At 47.8% G+C, this 16,898-nt stretch overlaps 1 protein-coding gene across 3 annotated transcripts in view; it reads right to left on the bottom strand.

Annotated features, from left to right (window-relative positions):
* The window catches only part of DPYSL3 (dihydropyrimidinase like 3), a 117,329-nt gene that overhangs the window by 3,920 nt on the left and 96,511 nt on the right, over positions 1-16,898 (bottom strand). For 2 of the 3 annotated variants that reach the window (XM_086412205.1, XM_086412206.1), the window contains exons 8-13: positions 12,765-12,885; positions 8,758-8,914; positions 7,935-8,076; positions 5,906-6,076; positions 4,306-4,485; positions 557-719 (exon numbers count right to left, since the gene is read on the bottom strand). In XM_086412205.1, coding sequence (XP_086268331.1) covers positions 557-719; positions 4,306-4,485; positions 5,906-6,076; positions 7,935-8,076; positions 8,758-8,914; positions 12,765-12,885 — 934 coding nt within the window. Of the gene's footprint in view, positions 1-556; positions 720-4,305; positions 4,486-5,905; positions 6,077-7,934; positions 8,077-8,757; positions 8,915-12,764; positions 12,886-12,998; positions 13,450-16,898 lie in introns of those variants that run through there. The other variant, XM_086412208.1, reaches the window with a different exon arrangement.

The following is a 16,898-nucleotide window of genomic DNA, read 5'->3' on the forward strand; positions in this document are numbered from 1 at the left end:
TCCCCACACAATTATTGTCCCTTTACATGTGTCTTTCTCTTCTTATTATCTCACTTACCTCACTTCAAAGTTTTCATCAGAGAGATGCAAATCTACACTTACTGGTTATCTGCACTATGGTTATGGAGCAGTTGAACATTTTCTAAGAACATCAGAGAGTTCTTAAAGATTCATGATATAGCTAAGCCATGGTAAATGTTCGTAGCTGTGGCTAGCATTATTATTATGACAAGGAAAGGGAGAAGATAAATAAAATCCTAGGCTGGAAGAAGCTATTGCAATTTGAGCATAAAAATTATCTATTAACCTGGGCAATGGAAAGAAAATATACTGCGGAGCTCACCCAATCTAAGGCAGAAAGTCATACGCAGTTCATTAGGAAACCATGCCGTCCGGCCCCGCCCTCGCCCCGCCCTCGCCCCGCCCCCAGCAGGTGTGATCTCTAAGCAGAACTGGTCATCTTTCAATCCTGATGTTCCATCTAGCTGAACCTTGGCTTCCTTTCCCGCCAGGACTTCTCTTTGGCTCAGCAAACCATCAGCTTGTCCCGACTCACCTGACAGGCTAAATCCAGACTGATGCAGGTTCCTCACCGGCGGGTTGGGCCGCGTGGGAGAGCCCCGGGTGGAGCCGGCGGGGGTGCTCGCCTTGGGCGTAGTGGTCAGGTCGAACACCGGCCCATCGTACATGCCCCTTGGCACAGCGTGCAGGTCCGCCATCTGCAGCAGAGAGAGAAGGCACCCTTTAGTCTCTCAACAGCCAAGGGTCTGTACCAGGTAGCACAGATGAGGCAGTGAATCAAATGTGTGTAGTGAGAGCTAGAAAATAATCATATTATTTTTCAATACTAGGGATGCAGTGTACAACATGATAAAGGTATTTAACACTGCTGTCCATTAAAAATGAAAGTTGTTAAGAATGTAAATCCTAAGAGAGGAAAATGTTTTTTCTATTCCTTTGTATCTATGAGATGATGGTGTTCACTAAACTTATTGTGTGAATCATTCCACGTAAGTCAAATCATTATGCTGTACACCTCAAACTTATGTTTGTGCTGCATGTCAATGATATCTCAGTGAAACGGGAAAAATTAAAAGGTTATTTTAAGGAAAAGAGAAGCAGTATAAAACAAAGTGGGTGTTGTGATAGAGACCATGGAGGTGGCGGGTGAAGGCCGCTTCTAGCTAAAGGTTCTAGCTAAAGGTTCAAAGGTGCTTGTGTGGGACCTTAAAGGGAGGAGGCTGGGGAGGCAGAGTGGCGGACCGATGGCAGAGTTCTCAGCAGAGGAAACCGACAGTGCGAACATTAATGAATAGAAGAACCACCTGGGTGGCAGAGCAGACTGGGTGGGAAGGGTAGCAGTTTGAGACGAGGTCCTTGCTGGCAGGGATGTGTCCCCGTGGGGGCTTCATCCTCATGCTCCTCAGCACAGATCAGAAGCAGCAGCTTACGGGGTCTGACCCACTGGCCTCTGGCTGTGGCTGTGCGCTTGCCCTGGGACCGTGGAGCCCACCAGCAACACCACCCAACTGCAGGCTCTGTGCCAGGCATGGTGTGACGAGGGCTCATGGTTTCACAGGAAACAGAGTGCCTCCCTCAAAGGCACTCACAGTCTATTATGCAAACACTGCAAGACCACCCAAGGCAGCATAACAGCCAGCATGCAACCTTCACCTATTTCTTATCATTGGCCAGAGGCGAGGCAACGAGGACAGGCCACCAGAGAGCCTGACAGCACAGGACGGCCCATTGTAAGACTCCCAGGAAGTCACACAGAGCCGCCCCTCTCCTCCAGCAGTGACTCAGGCACAGGTGCAGAGACAAAGCTCATCAAATCTGCAGACACTCAGGATTCAGGTAAGAGGATGACTACATCTGGACTCCTTCAAAACCTCGACCAATAACTGATTTTCATCAACATTTCTTGGGGTCCAGAGGCAAAGTCACATTCATGGAGATACAAAGCTGACATATAGGATTTCTGAGTGTCTTTCTCTTTTCTGTTAGGCCAGAAATGGACTGTAGAATTCTACTCCATGTTACCTACCTTCAAAACGACCACTCATAGAGAAGGATGGGAAGGGGACTTAGAGCACTATCATTAATGAATAGCGGAAGGCTGCAGGGATATTTAGAATGAAGGGCAGATGACTTTGGGAACACAGAGATGCTCAGAGGTGGGTTCAGCTCATTTTCTGCAGGTGCCTGGAGCAGAAGTGAGCTTCAGGGAGGCAGACTTGAGCCCAGCAGGCTCCTATGGAGGCTACGGATAAGGCTGCTGCCATCCGTGGGGCTCTGGACAAAATGGATTCTCTGTGGCTTCTACTCAGTGACTGCCTCAGTAACTCTGGGTCTGAAACTAGAAGGAACTCCCCAAATCTGAGCTCAATAACTGGACAACTAAGATCATACTGGGCTATCTGCACAAAAGTAGCTGGATCCTCAGAATTCTGATTAATTTATTTCAATATTTGCTTATATCTCCATCATAATTCTAGAATCTTCTGCTTTTGCTTTTATAACTGGTTGGATTATCAGTTCACCTTCCAATAAAACATTACATGTAAAAACAAAAACAGGAAAAAAAGAAATTGGTTCTCATAGACAAGGCTGGCCAGATGCCCCATGAGATGGGGAGGCCCCTGGTGCTGCAAACGTCCACACAAGGCTAGATGACCACTTACTGTACTCACTGGCGTCTAGGAGTCAGGCGGGACACTGACATACCGAGTTTCTGGGAGCTTCTCTCTAATGATATCACGAAGGCACTCACTTCCTATCCCCAGGCCCCACCCCACGTTCTGCCAGCTGCTGGGGGTGCTGGCAACAGGAAGGTCTCACTGGACTCGCACCCAAGAACTGCCCTCAAATGAAGAGAGCCACTTGGCCCAAAGCCTCACCCTCTGCCTGGGGCTGGGGTGGGAGGGTGAGGAAGCAGAGAGAGTGATTATAAGGCCCAGATCCCTTTCAAGACCGGTCCAGCTGAGGCCTTGGTTATAACTGCATTCTGGCATCCCTGTCCTGTCCTGCTTTGTTCACACTGTCACAAGCTGTGAACCAAAAGCAACACCCAACCTCCCTCTCAGAGCCAGTTTCCCAGGCCATGTGCTCTGCAGGTAGTTGAAGACCCCTGCATGGGTCCAGGCATGGAAGTGAGTTTGGGTCCAGCCTGGCCCACACTGATTGACAAAGTGCACCCCCTGCCTCCTCCCCCCACACCATCTTCCCCCCGCCCCCAAACCAAACTGTGTGCACAGATGACTTTATCCCTTTTATAAGGCAAGGTCGTCAGGACTAGGGCTCAAATTTCACAATCCCAGAGCCCTAAGGCTTCCCTACAGGGAGGAGACCTAGAGGATGGTGCAGGGATAGGAGAGGGAGCCGAACAGAGTTCTGAGCCTCATCCCTCCATCAGCCAGAGCTACCCTGTCTGTAATGTGTAGGGAGGTAGGGGGGCAGGTAGACATATACATAAACATGTACACGTGAATGTATCTGCCTACTTATTGTGTGTGTGTCCACCTACTATTTATCTGTGAAATCAGGGGCATAAGTAAGATTTTATTTGAACTACAGAACTTGCTAAAAGAGTTATAAACATTTGCCCCGATGGATGGTTCGAACCAGGTAGATACAAGATGGGATACAAGACACGGAGCGGTGGGCGTGGTCTGCTGGTTCTTGTTGTAAGCCTTAAAGAGTAAATTATTTCTTAAAAATATATACAGAATTATTTTGAATTATTAAAATATTTCAACACTACTTTGAGAAAAAGCACTCTAAAGATGAGAAATTGTTGGAAAAAAGCTTTCTTTAGCTAAGAAAGTTTTTGAAACCCCCTTTTATAAAATGGATTTCAGGCCATTAAATCTGTGCAATTGTCCTTTGGGAAGAGACCTTTGCTGTGAATCTCTTTGGGAGGATCTAGAGCACACAGCGGAGAAGGTGATGGCACCCCACTCCAGTACTCTTGCCAGGAAAATCCCATGGATGGCAGGGCCTGGTAGGCTGCAGTCCATGGGGTTGCTAAGAGTCGGACATGACTGAGCGACTTCACTTTCACTTTTCACTTTCATACATTGGAGAAGGAAATGGCAACCCATTCCAGTGTTCTTGCCTGGAGAATCCCACGGACGGGAAGCCTGGTGGGCTGCCGTCTTTGGGGTCCCACAGAGTCGGACACGACTGACGCGACTTACCAGCAGCAGAGCACACAGACCCCTCCCCATCTAGTGGTTCCTACACGTGTGCTGAATGGGTCACAGAGCCCTTTTCCCCCACCTCTGGGCTCCACCTGCTTCTCACCTTCCTCCGGGCTTTAATGCGCTTGTAGACATAGTCCGAGAAGGGGCTGCAGGGGATGAAGCGGCCAGCCCCCTGGGTCACGTGCAGGTTGCCATCTTCCAGCATGATCTTGCCCTGGCAGATGACCACCAGAGGAGCCCCACGCAGCTCCATGCCTTCAAAGATGTTGTACTCTGCAGCCTAGAGACAGGGGTGAGGGGCGAAGCCTTGGTTATGGGTACAGTGGGGAGAGAAAGAGAAACACAGTTCTCCTGGGCTTGGGATCCCGCCTTTAGCATCCCTAGGAACTGATTCAACAGGTAAGCTGGGAACAGCTTACAAACTGTCTGCAACCTTTCAGTGGGCAGAGACCTCGGGAGACAGATGCTTGCTAAGAGTGGGCTTCCTGGTGAAGAGAAGCATCCCATCTTTTGTAGGGTCCTCACATGGAAGAAAATTTTTGTCACTGGCAGTGTTCAAAGACAAGGTGAGTAACTGGCAGCAATGGTGTATATGCTGTCTTGTACTGGGTGGATGGGTTATACAACCCTTATGTCTCTGCTAGCTCAAAATTCAATAATGTGATTTGACACAATGTTTAAGCAATGGCCACTACCACCCAAAATGGGCTTTTCCCCTACCTTCCTCATTTATTCAGTAAGAGCAAGGCAGTGTTGCAAAGTGGTTAAGGATATCGGTTTGGAGTCAAATTATCTGAGTTTGAACCCTAGCTTCACATTTACTTGCTGCATTATTTAATCTCTCTGCATCTCTCCTTCCTTATCTAAAAAGTGGGGATAATAAGAGCGCCACCTGGACAAGAGTGTTACAAAAATTCAACAAATTAAAAACACAGTGCCAAAAACATAAGTGCTTGAAAACACATTTTCCTAACAAACATTTTTATGCCCCGATCTGTCAGGTGGTCGTGGTATGTCACATCTGTCTCTTGTGACTCCATGGACTGTAGCCCACCAGGCTCCTCTGTCCATGGGATTCTCCAGGCAAGAATACTGGAGTGGGTTGCCATTTCCTTCTCCAGGGGAGTCTTCCCGACCCAGGGATCAAACCCACATCTTCTGCATTGCAAGAGGAGTCTTATCCACTGAGCCAAAAGGGTACTAGGCTTTAACTACTATCTTTCACATGAAATTCCTCATGAGGAAGTTATCAGAGCTGTTGACTGATTTTTTCTTGTGCTTTCTCCTTCTGGGCACCAGGTATCGTTGCACTGCTGGCCCTCCTGGAGTGAGATATGCCCATAGGCCTGGCTTTGGCCAGTGCTGGGGGAGAGGAAGTGACGTCCTGGGAAAGCTTTCAGGGCCACGTCCCAGCCCCCGGGCTCAGAGGTCATATAGCGCAGGTAGAGAGGGTGCCTTTAACAGGCCCCTGCCCTGAGTGACTGTAATGGGCAGAGCCCTCTTCTCTGCCCACTCATTTTGCAAAGCAGAAGTGAGAAATAAACTGCTGAGGTTTTATATCCCTGGGAATTCAGGATGATTGGTTATTGCAACACATCCTCGCCCGATTACCCTGGCTCACCACAAACTCACATCTCTCCTGTCCCTGTTCCCCACCCATGTTCCCCACTCTGCTCCATGCCCACCCACTCAGGCCGTACCGACTGGTGGTTCTTGGCAGAGACGATCTTGACAGCATCTGGATCCCAGATCACCAGGTCACTGTCAGAGCCCACGGATATTCTTCCCTTGCGAGGATACAGATTGAAAATCTTGGCAGCATTTGTGCTTGTCACGGCCACAAACTGGTTTTCATCCATTTTCCCCATGGCCTGTAAAAATACACACACACAAAATGGTCCCTCCAGGGCTTCTGAGTTCAGGGCAGGGTGACCACAGTTCAGTTCAGTTTAGTCACTCAGTCGTGTCCGACTCTTTGCGACCCCAAGGACTGCAGCAAGCCAGGGCTCCCTGTCCATCACCAATTCCCAGAGTTTACTCAAACTCGTGTCCCTTGAGTCAGTGATGCCATCTAACCATCTCATGTTCTGTCATTCCCTTCTCCTCCTGCCCTCAATCTTTCCCAGCATCAGGGTCTTTTCAAATGAGTCAGCTCTTCATATCAGGTGGCCAAAGTATTAAGAGTTTCAGCTTCAACATCAGTCCTTCCAGTGATTCTGTAGCTCACTGGGTAGGCTTAGGCCCAGAAATACAAAGAGGGGCTTCAGAAGTAGTGAGCACAGAAGTCCACCCAGTGAGCTACAGAATCAGCTCTAGCTCTGGGCTGTCAGGATCACCCAGACAAAATGGACAAACGCATGGCTGCATGGCTTAGGATGGAATTTACTGCTCTGGAAGTATGCATGTTTTTTCCAGATATGTACATACATTTACTTACTTATTTATCCCTTCTAACTCCAAAAGGGATTATAGAGATTTCAAAGTAAAAGCAAATGTAACTGTGAGCCCATATTTTAGATATTTCTATTTGCATAGGCACCCAATAAATATGGAGGAATCTTGCCCAAATGAAAACAATGATTATCCCTGGGTTGTGGAATTCTGAGTGATTTTTATGTGTGAACTTTTCTGTGGTTTCCAAGTGTTCTTTATTCAGCAGGTATCATGTGAGTAATTTTAAGATATGTATTACCTTTTAGCAGTTCCAGATTGTGCCAAAATAAATATATATACACAGACACTCATAAATACATAACAATGTAAGAGAAGATGAAAAAACCTAAGTTTATATGAGAAGAGACGAAAATATTTATACTTTGCCCCTTTTCAAAACAAAAATCTTGGGTAAGGAAATAAGAATTTAGTTTAAAATCTAGTTTTGACCTTCCTGAGAACCAAGAGGGGGAAAAAAAAGGAAACTTGGATTACATGGTGCAGATGTGTATTTTATTTGGCTCTGAAATGAGTGTCTAGGATGTTTTAAATAAAACAGAGGGAAGTGATCAACTTAATAATGAGTTTTATAAAGGTTAGTCACATCTTAGGAAGTGACTTCATTTGCATGGCTATGTTTTTTGTCAGCTTCTGTGATGTGAACAAGGAAAGTAAAAGCACACCACTTTGCCAGAAGACTCTGACAATTACCTGTACAGTCTGGATGACCACACAGCCCAGTGCAGGGCGTCCTTGGTGAGCAACTGACTTGAGTCTTGGTCATAGACCCCTCGCCTATCATGTCAAAGGATTATAGCCAATCTTTATTCACACCATCAGATGAAGGGTGTGTTTCTGGTTCATGTGCATGGATGCTAAGTTGCTTCAGTCCTCTCTGACTCTTTGCGACCCTATGGACTGTAGCTCGCCAGGCTCCTCTGTCCATGGGATTCTCCAGGTGAGAGTACTGGAGTGGGTTGCCAGGCTGTTCTCCAGGGGATCTTCCCAACCCAGGGATCGAACCCACATCTCTTACGTCTCCTGCGTTGACAGGTGTATTCTTTACCACTAGCACCACCTGATTCGTAGTCCTTCACAATCTAGGAGGCCTCCTCAGAACCCAGCCCTCGGGACTCATCACTCTAGAACGGACATTCACGGACCACCTGGTTCCAGAGATACCTGGGCAGGTATGAGGCCTCATCTGCACACCCAGCGCCCCCAGGGGTGAAGAGGAGCAAGGAGCAGGACATTCTGATCTGGCCTCAGCTGCCCTCCTGGGACCTCCATCCTCACCACAGCCTTGTCCCAGATGACAGACATGCGCTCCTCCACACCGTTGGTGCCCTCGGGAATGGCGGTGAAGTTGTCCTTCCCGATGGCTTTCTGGGCAGTGCTGAAGGTGCAGTGGGCACTCCCGGAGAGCTGCAGGTCTCCACTGGCCGAGGAAAGAGATCCACGTGAACAAGGAGACTAGAGGCTCCCCAGGGGCCCAGAAACAAGGGTCTAGGGTAAGGATGTGGAGTGCTGTGCATTGAGTTTGGAATCCTTCCCCTCCCTCTTGCCAACTGTGAACTTAGGTGATTTTTTCTACTCCCTGAGACTCAGTTACCCCATCTGGAAAATGGGGAGTGGATTAGATCATTTCTTATGTAACAGTAAAAAAGGGACCCAGACAAGTGATGGGACTTATCCATAGCGGGCAGCAGCAAACGAGTCTCCCTATAATTTTGGTTCTGTGGTCCTCATGACCAGCTGTTAAAACTAGGGAAGTGAGTTTTTGTCTCCTGGACCTTCAATTCCTCAATCTGTAAAACAGTGCTGATAGTTCCTCACTCAGGGTGATGTTTGTTGTAAGGAACAATGAGATCACATATGTAATCTCACCCTAGTGCTTGGCATACAATGTTACCATTACTAAAGTACCTTTTACTGGAGTATCTTTTAAAATACAATGGTGGAGAGCCCATTGTCTGTGCTCAGCACTGCAGGGGAATTCCTGATTTGCTTTTCTCAAGGCAGACTCTAGTCTAGCTGATGGATGGGTGGCCCTGGTCCTCATTCCATTGGCCCCAAGACGTCTCCACGCAACACCCACTCCTTGTCATTTTGCACCAACCTGGCCAGCAAGGAGTTGATGTAGTCTGGAGTGGTCGGGTCAGGACTCAGAGGTGGGGATGTCACAAACGCAGCCGCCTTGGCCCAGTTCTTGCTCCAGTAATGGGTCCCATCCGTGCCCAGGCTGGCAGTGATGGGCTCACCAAAGACCACGTTTCCTGGAAGGGGAGGGTGAGAGGCAATAGGTCTGCATAATGTATGTGCTGCCCTGGGACAGGCTTAGATAATCATGGCCCCTACTCAGCATTCTCAAAGATGTTGCTCTGAAGTCAGGCAGGCGGGGTTCAAGTGCACATTCCCAGCTTTTCTAAGCCTTTGCTTTTCTATCTTCTAAATGGGAACAATTTTGTATTTGGTAGAAGCCACTAGTTGCAAGATGCAGCATGCATTCATGCTCAATGGCTCAGTCGTGTCCGACTCTTGGTGACCCCATGGACTGTAGCCCACCAGGCCCCTCTGTCAATGGGATTTTCCAGGCAAGAAAACTGGAATGGACTGCCATTTCCTTCTCCAGGGAAATCTTTCTGACCCAGGAATTGAACCCATGTCTCCTGCATTGGCAGGCAGATTCTTTACCATTGAGCCACCTGGGAAGCCCCACAAGATGCAGCATTTCTTTTCAAATTTTCAGGTAAATTAAAATTTGAAGCAAAAGAAAAAATATATACATTAACTATAAGATTCATCCCCATTTCAGAAATGTGAAAATGTGGAATAAATCGGTCCTGGAATTGATGACATAAGACAATGTCTACTCCCCAGCTTTGTGAAAATGAAGGGTTTGGCATACACAGAGTGTCTGGCACTTGGGAGATACTATGGAAAAGTGATTTCTTTACGCCTCATACTCCTTTCCACTGTAGAGTCCAAAGCCCCATATGTGCCCACATCACTGGGAACTGCTAGATTCTGCTGCTGCATGGACACGCTTTGGCTCCACCAAGTAAAACCCATTCCCATGGATGACAGGCCTCATGATCTTTTTCCATCATGTTTGTTACTCCTTAACCTATGGCAACAAGGGAATTTGCTCAAAGACACCCAACAAGCTGGGACACAGCAAAGATGAGGCTGGCTTCTAGGACCCTGTTTTTGGAAATGTGGGGCTGAAATGCCCAAACCGGAAGACAGGAGGAAGGATATTGGAACACATACTGACCTAAGCTGAGCTTCTTAAAGAAGGGATGGTAATACAGAAGGCAAATGCCATCTCATAGAGGGTGGGTTGGTACCAAGTGTCTTTGTGCCATATTCTTGGGCTAAAGATGCTGGTACAGCCCTCAGCTTCTTTAAGTTTGGTCCTCCGTCTTCCACAGTCAGGTTCCCCACAAGATGGACATCTAAGAAGGCTCTATGGCCAAGACTACAGGTTTTGCCTTGCTTCAGCTCCAATCAAACGGTTTTGGTTGCCTGTATTGGGAAGAATTCTAAATATGCTCTGGTCTCACTAGAGAACACTCATGATTGACTTGCATTGTCTGCCACGTGCAAAATAAGGAAGCAACAGCAATGATTCCTACAAGATAGTCCTGCTCCTTGGGATGGTAGTGAGAAGGATCCACACAGGACCAATGAGAATTTCAAGGGCTCTCCAAAAATATTTACTGAACTAAAGCAACAAAGAAATGAAGAAATGAAAAGCAAGCACTCAAATACAATTATGAGAAATAAAAACTTAAATGTGGACGCCTCTCCCTTTGGACTGTCTTTAGACGGAAGATTGTAATTTACTACAACTGGCTTTGGAGTCTACCTCTCCCAGCTGGGAGATTCTGGACGAGATGGGCTTCAATTTCCTCACTGGAAAAATGGCGACAACAAATGCCAAATTCTCAGGGTCCTTCGTGAGTTCTACATGACAATAGTAGTTCTCTCAGTGCAAGGCATAGCGTTGGCCCTCACTAAACTGAAATTCCTAATGTTGATTCTGAGCAGCCAGGCAGACATGCCACAGAGCACTTGGGGATTAAATACCCTAGGACTTAAACTTCTCTGGTCCAGAGGGAAGAATGAATCCCACCATACTCTGTCTTCTCGCTCTGAATGCTCCTGACTTTCCCTGAGGATGACAGTTCACGACATGTTTATTGGCTTCAATCTCAGCAGCCAGTCTTTCATCACTAAAGTGATGCCTTCCTTCCACCTTAGAGACCAAGCTGTACTAATTCTCCTTGCTAGAGTCATGATTCAAAAGGCTAAGGGTGGAAAATTTTTCTACATGAAATTTAAAACAAGACTCAGCATACAATTGAAACACCCTGTCTTTGAAGCCCCCAGGTCATCCAAGAATGGGTCCCAGGCTGGATGTAGCCACCAGCAGAAGGCACAAGAGGGTGAGGATGGTAGATGGCCAGGGGGAGAGGTGTAGGGGTGTCCTCCGTGAACTTTTCTTTTCCTTTCTTTTTTTGGCTCCATGGCAGGTGGGATCTTAGTTCCCCAACCAGGGATAGAACTTATTCCCCCTGCATTGGAAGCACAGTAGTCCCCACTACCAGGGATCCCTTCTCCTTTTTCCTTTTTTTCCCTTTTTGAAGGCTGGGTAAGGAGCACTGGACTGCTCTCCTGCTCTCCTGGTTCTGTCCCGATGACTCATACCCAGCGGAGCAGCCACGCCGTATCATATGGAGACACTTAGAAGCCAAGAGAGAACGAGCAGGCTTCCTGTGAGCAGGGTAAGGCAGGCGGTGACCCAGAATCAGGTAGCTAGAAAGGCTGTCAGGGCAATTAGGAAGCTTCCCCTCCCAGAAGAAAAGGGTCTCCTCTGCCGGAAGGCCGGGCAGCCACACACTCAGCCGCCAGTCAGCTGGGACTATTTTTATCCCCCTCAGACACTCACGTGTGGAGTTTCACAGGCCAGTTCTGAGTTTGGGAAATTAGTCACTCATCGACTCTCATCGTGGGTCTCCCGACCGGCACACGGTGGGCATGATCGTATAGCCGGGCCTAGGAAATCCTCCCTTGCAACTAAACACAAACCCCTATGGCCCCTAGGTCTCAACTCACTCTGTTCACTAGTGGGCCCATTATGGTGCCACCGAGGACAACAGGGAGCAAGAAACCAGGCTTTGAAATGAAGATAAACTTGAGCTTGGCACAAGGTGAGCACAGGAAGCGAAGTTAGCAGCCATGGAGGAAGGAAGCAGACATCAGAAGGTCTTGATTACAGAGCTTGGGGTCACGACAGCCATACCGTAGCTGGATATCCTATGCAGACCCATTCAACGCCTGCTCTGAAATAACCTGTGCTGACCTGCATGGCTCAGGGGGTGGGAACCCCTGCACTTCCTCCCCTCAACCCTGGCCAATTACACCATCTCAGGAGCAGATACCGGTTCAGAGATGAACCCACGCCCCAAGCCAAGGCAATGGCAGTCTTTCTGGGGACTTTGGCTTGAGCTGTTGGAAAAGACATTCTCCACTCCTTCATCATGCCCCCACCAACTGTGGAGGACAACAGCAGCTTTTAGCATTAATTCTTATCACTGTTCATACTGAAGATAAAGCCAAAAGAGAAGAAGGCAGAGTCCAGAAAGGTGTAAGAATGAAAGAGCCATAATAGTATTGTTTAAATCCCTTGATCCAGCCACGGCTAAAACACCTTCAGCCAAAAATTGTTTAAGTCCGTTTGGCTGGGATTCTGACTGCTGCACTCGATACAATCCTGACCAATATGTCCATTTATAAAGTTCAGATAATATGAACTGACAGTGAAAGATCACGGGGAGAAAAAAGATGTACCAACTCTCCAAAGAACAGATTCAAGCTGTATCATCTTGGGCAGACCACTTACCCTTCCTGAGCCTCAGTTTACTCATCTGCCAAGTAGAAGAAACCCAGAGATCCTGCCATCCACACAGGATGCAGAAAGGATCCAACAGACTAACAAGGATGAGGGGTTTCCCAGAGAGCAGGGCGATGAGCCAAACAGGCACTGCTGATACAGGACAGCTGGGAGGAAGGAGTCACACAGCTCTTTAGAGGTTCTGAGATCTCTGGAGCCCAAATCACCTTTTTTCCTGGCTTGCGAGATGAGGTCGGCTGCACTCTTGCTCATGACCTTCGTGATGTAGAGAGGACAGTTGGTTTGGCTAGCAATGGTGATGGCGCGGAACACAGCCTCAGCTTCCAGCTGCAAGAAACAATCCCTGGGCGTCAAAGGGAACAGGACTGTCTCCAAGCACCACCCCCGGCCTCCACAGACTGAGAATGCAGTGCCAAACAGAGGTTACAAGCCTTGAGGACCTGGAGCTCCACACCCTGGATCCAAACCTCAGATCTGTGGCTTCCAACTCTCCCTTCACCGGGCATCTCAGACCCCACCCCTCTCCTGGGAAGTGGAGATCAGGAGGGTGTGTAAGTAAGGGATTGTTAGGTGAGAGCAGTGCCTGGCCAGAGTAGCCTCTTCTCTCCTCTCCCTGTGATTATCACAAGGGCCACACATAATGGAAGCCTTTGCTCCCCAATCTGCCCAGGACAGAATCCCTGGGCAAAACATAACCCCAACAGCAGTATGTATAAATAACCGGTGAAGGCTGCCTGTGTGCATGCTAAGCTGCTTCAGTCATGTCCAATTCTTTGCAACCCTATGGATTGTAGCCTGCCGGGCTCCTCTGTCCAAGGAATTCTCTCCAGGCAAGAATACTGGAGTGGGTTGCCATGCCCTCCTCCAGGGGATCTTCTCGACCCAGGGATCAAACCCACATCTCTTACATCTCCTGCATTGGCAGGTGGGTTCTTTACCACCAGCACCACCTGGGAAGCCCCCAGTGAAGGCGGCTGCTGCTGCTGCTGCTAAGTCACTTCAGTCATGTCCGACTCTGTGCGACCCCAAAGACGGCAGCCCACCAGGCTCCGCCATCCCTGGGATTCTGCAGGCAAGAACACTGGAGTGGTTGCCATTTCCTTCTCCAATGCATGAAAGTGAAAAGTGAAAGTGAAGTCGCTCAGTCCTGTCCGACTCGTAGCGACCCCATGGACTGCAGCCTACCAGGCTCCTCCGTCCATGGGATTTTCCAGGCAAGAGTACTGGAGTGGGGTGCCATCGCCTTCTCTGCCAGTGAAGGCTACTAGGTATTAAACCCTTTCCTGGATGGTCAGCAATGGGTCAGTTCTTGCAGGTGTTTCTTATACTAATCATCCCCAGGCTTCTCAACTCCAAGATTTCTTTTATTACTGATCTCCTCCAGCCCACCCTAATGTATAAGTCATGTTCTGAACATGCCAACCAACACAATTGACTGTAATAAGTACGAAATAATGAATCTTCCCCTGTTCTATTAACAAAGCAGGACCTTAGAGCTTGGCCTCTTCTCATGAGTTGGGTCCAAGTCCTGAGTCTGCCATTTAGAAGCTGGGTAACTTCAGGAATGTTACACAACCTCCCAAAGGCTCAGTTTCCTCCTCTGTGAAGTGGGGATAATAATAGGACCTGACATACAGAGCTACTGAGAGGACTAAAATAGTTCATCCTTGTAAGGCAATGAGCCCAATCCTGGAACAAGGCAAGTGTTCCCTGAAGACTGGCTATTTGGCTGTATGGCTGATGACAGCTTCTGACCAGAGGGAGAGAGCCTGCGTTACTGCGAAAACCTGAATTAGTCCAATTCAGCCCAAGGCAGACATGCTGGCATTCTCCCTTTCAATCGGCAACAGTTTCTTTTTGGATAAATATGAAACTCTGGTTAGCCATGCAGCCCAACACTTTTTAAAATATCAAAATAGCTTGCAGATAGATGCCTAATGTTTTTATAATGCAAACCAGTCACTGCCCTTGGTGGGTGCGGCTTAGCAAACCGACTCTAAGCACTTGGCTGGTCCAGCTAGCCTCCTCCAGGCTGCTTTCTGTTCCATGTGGCAAGATCAAGATCCCAGAGCCCAGAGCACAAGTGACTGTGGCCACCTTCCTAAAGCATCCAGACATCACAGGAGCTATCTCTGAGCTTTGGCTTCAGCTCTCTGAACAGCATCACTCAAGATGCTCTCCAGGTGTGCTCCGAACTCAAGAGCGGATGCTCCTCACATGCCTAGGCCTCCTTCTTCATGCCTATGCTGACCACTCCAGGTCCCCCATGACCACGGCCCCAGCCTTTTTGATCTCATTCGCTCCCCACCCACCCCCGCCACCCCGAGCACTGCAGGGTTTTCAGCACCTTGACAACACGACTATCTTTGGAAGGTTACATCACCCTCCAGCTTCACCCACAAGGGCTTCCAGGGTTGTGGAGATCTGTGGCTGAGAGGCTTTTTACTAAAAAGGAGACAGGAACAGGGAGGAACGGTGGGATGGGGAGGGGGGGGTTGGAAAAACAAACCAAGGAACAAAAATAGACTTTGCTCAGAAATCCCCTGGCTGCTGCTGTAGGACTCTGTCTTGCCAGCACCTCTCCACAGTGACCAGCATTTAAGAAAAGCTGCACAAACTGCTGATCACCCTGGCCTGCTCACACTGGGTGTTTTCCAGTCCTTTGAGCATGATGACCAATGGTTTTATCTCTCTTGAGCTTCTTTACATAAGAGTAATAGCCAGTACTCAGACTGGGGAAAGGACAACATTTATCTCTGTTACATGCAATGAGCGTAACACTAGCTACAAGCAAGTACCCCAGAGAAGGGACTTGGTATGCAGGAGACAGACTTTTCAGGAACACTTTGACCAAAGCCTTGATCACAAAATTACACATTATTTCAACCGACAACAAAAACAGCATTAAAAACATGGAGTTTCTAGGGTGCTGATAATGTTCTGTTTCTCCAGCTGGGTGGTAGTTGTGTGACTGTGTGTGTTCAGTTTGGGAAAATCCATTGCACCTTTAGGTCAGGAATACTTTTCTCTATGTGTGCTACATTTTCTTTCTCTAAAAAGATCCTAACAGAGATGAACAATAGGAATATTGTGATTTTTGGTTGTGGTACCTTCTCCTATCTGTCTTAAAAAATTTTTTTAATTGAAATAAAATTGCTTTATAATGTTGTGTGCCTTTCTGCTGTACAACGTGAATCAGCCATAACTATATATATATCCCCTCCTTCTCCTCCCCCCATCCCACCCCTCAAGGCCATCGCAGAATGCCAGGCTGGGCTCCCAGTGTTATACAGCAACTTCTCCCCAGCTATCTACTTTACACACGATGGTGTGCATACGTCGATGCTACGTTTTCCATTTGCCCCACCCTCTCCTTCCCGCCGTGTCCACAAGTTCGTTCTCTACCTCTGCATCTCCATTCCTTCCCTGAAAATAGGTTCATCAATACCATTTTTCTAGAACCTGCATAGTAATATGTGATTAATATATGATATTTGTCTTTCTCTTTCTGACTTACTTCACTCTGTAGAACAGGCTCTAGAGTCATCCACCTCACTAGAACTCACTCAAATTCCTTCTTTTTTAATGACTGAGTAATATTCCATTGTATATATGTACCACTATTTCTTTATCCATCTCCTACCTGTTGCAGGATGCCGGGCTTGGAATGATAGAACAGGAAAGGGTTCACTTCACTGACACAGAGGGCCTGGAATTCCCTCCAGGTGCCAGGCTAGTCTCTGAAAGCCAATGTGCTCTCAGGCATACGGGCAGCCAGTTCCCAGCTCTGGGCCTGTGCCAGCCACTGAAGTTGCTGACAGCCCAGACATGTCCATCAGCCACTAGTAACCATTCATTCACTCTTCCGCTTTTAAGCAGTGATGCTAATCAGCATGCATCTTACATGTGGGAAACGTGTACCTGGATGTCCTTATCACCATATACAAATCAACAGGTATCATGCCTATGAAAAACCCACTCAGCCCACTATCAATATGGCTGATATTGTGCAGGTGCTGGGACTTCACAGAGTCCCAGTACCTTTCAAAAAAGTTTGTTCACACACCTTATGTGTGTGTGCTGAGGGAGGGGGAGCTAGATGCAAACATTACAATATAAAATGGGCAGCAGGACATTTAAAATGGCTAACACGGTCCTACCATACAGCACAGGGAACTCCACTCAATGTTGCATGGCAGCATGGACTGGGGGGAGTTTGGGGCAGAATGGATACATGTACATGTATGGCTGAGTCCCTTTCCTGCCATCTGATACTATCACAATGTTGTTAATCAGCTATACTCCAATATAAAATAAAGTTTTAAAAAAATTAAAATAAA

Source organism: Bos grunniens, chromosome 7 (assembly GCF_055505025.1).
Source record: "Bos grunniens cultivar Pamir isolate PY7600 chromosome 7, Bosgru_T2T1.0, whole genome shotgun sequence".
NCBI classification, from domain to species: Eukaryota; Metazoa; Chordata; class Mammalia; order Artiodactyla; family Bovidae; genus Bos; species Bos grunniens.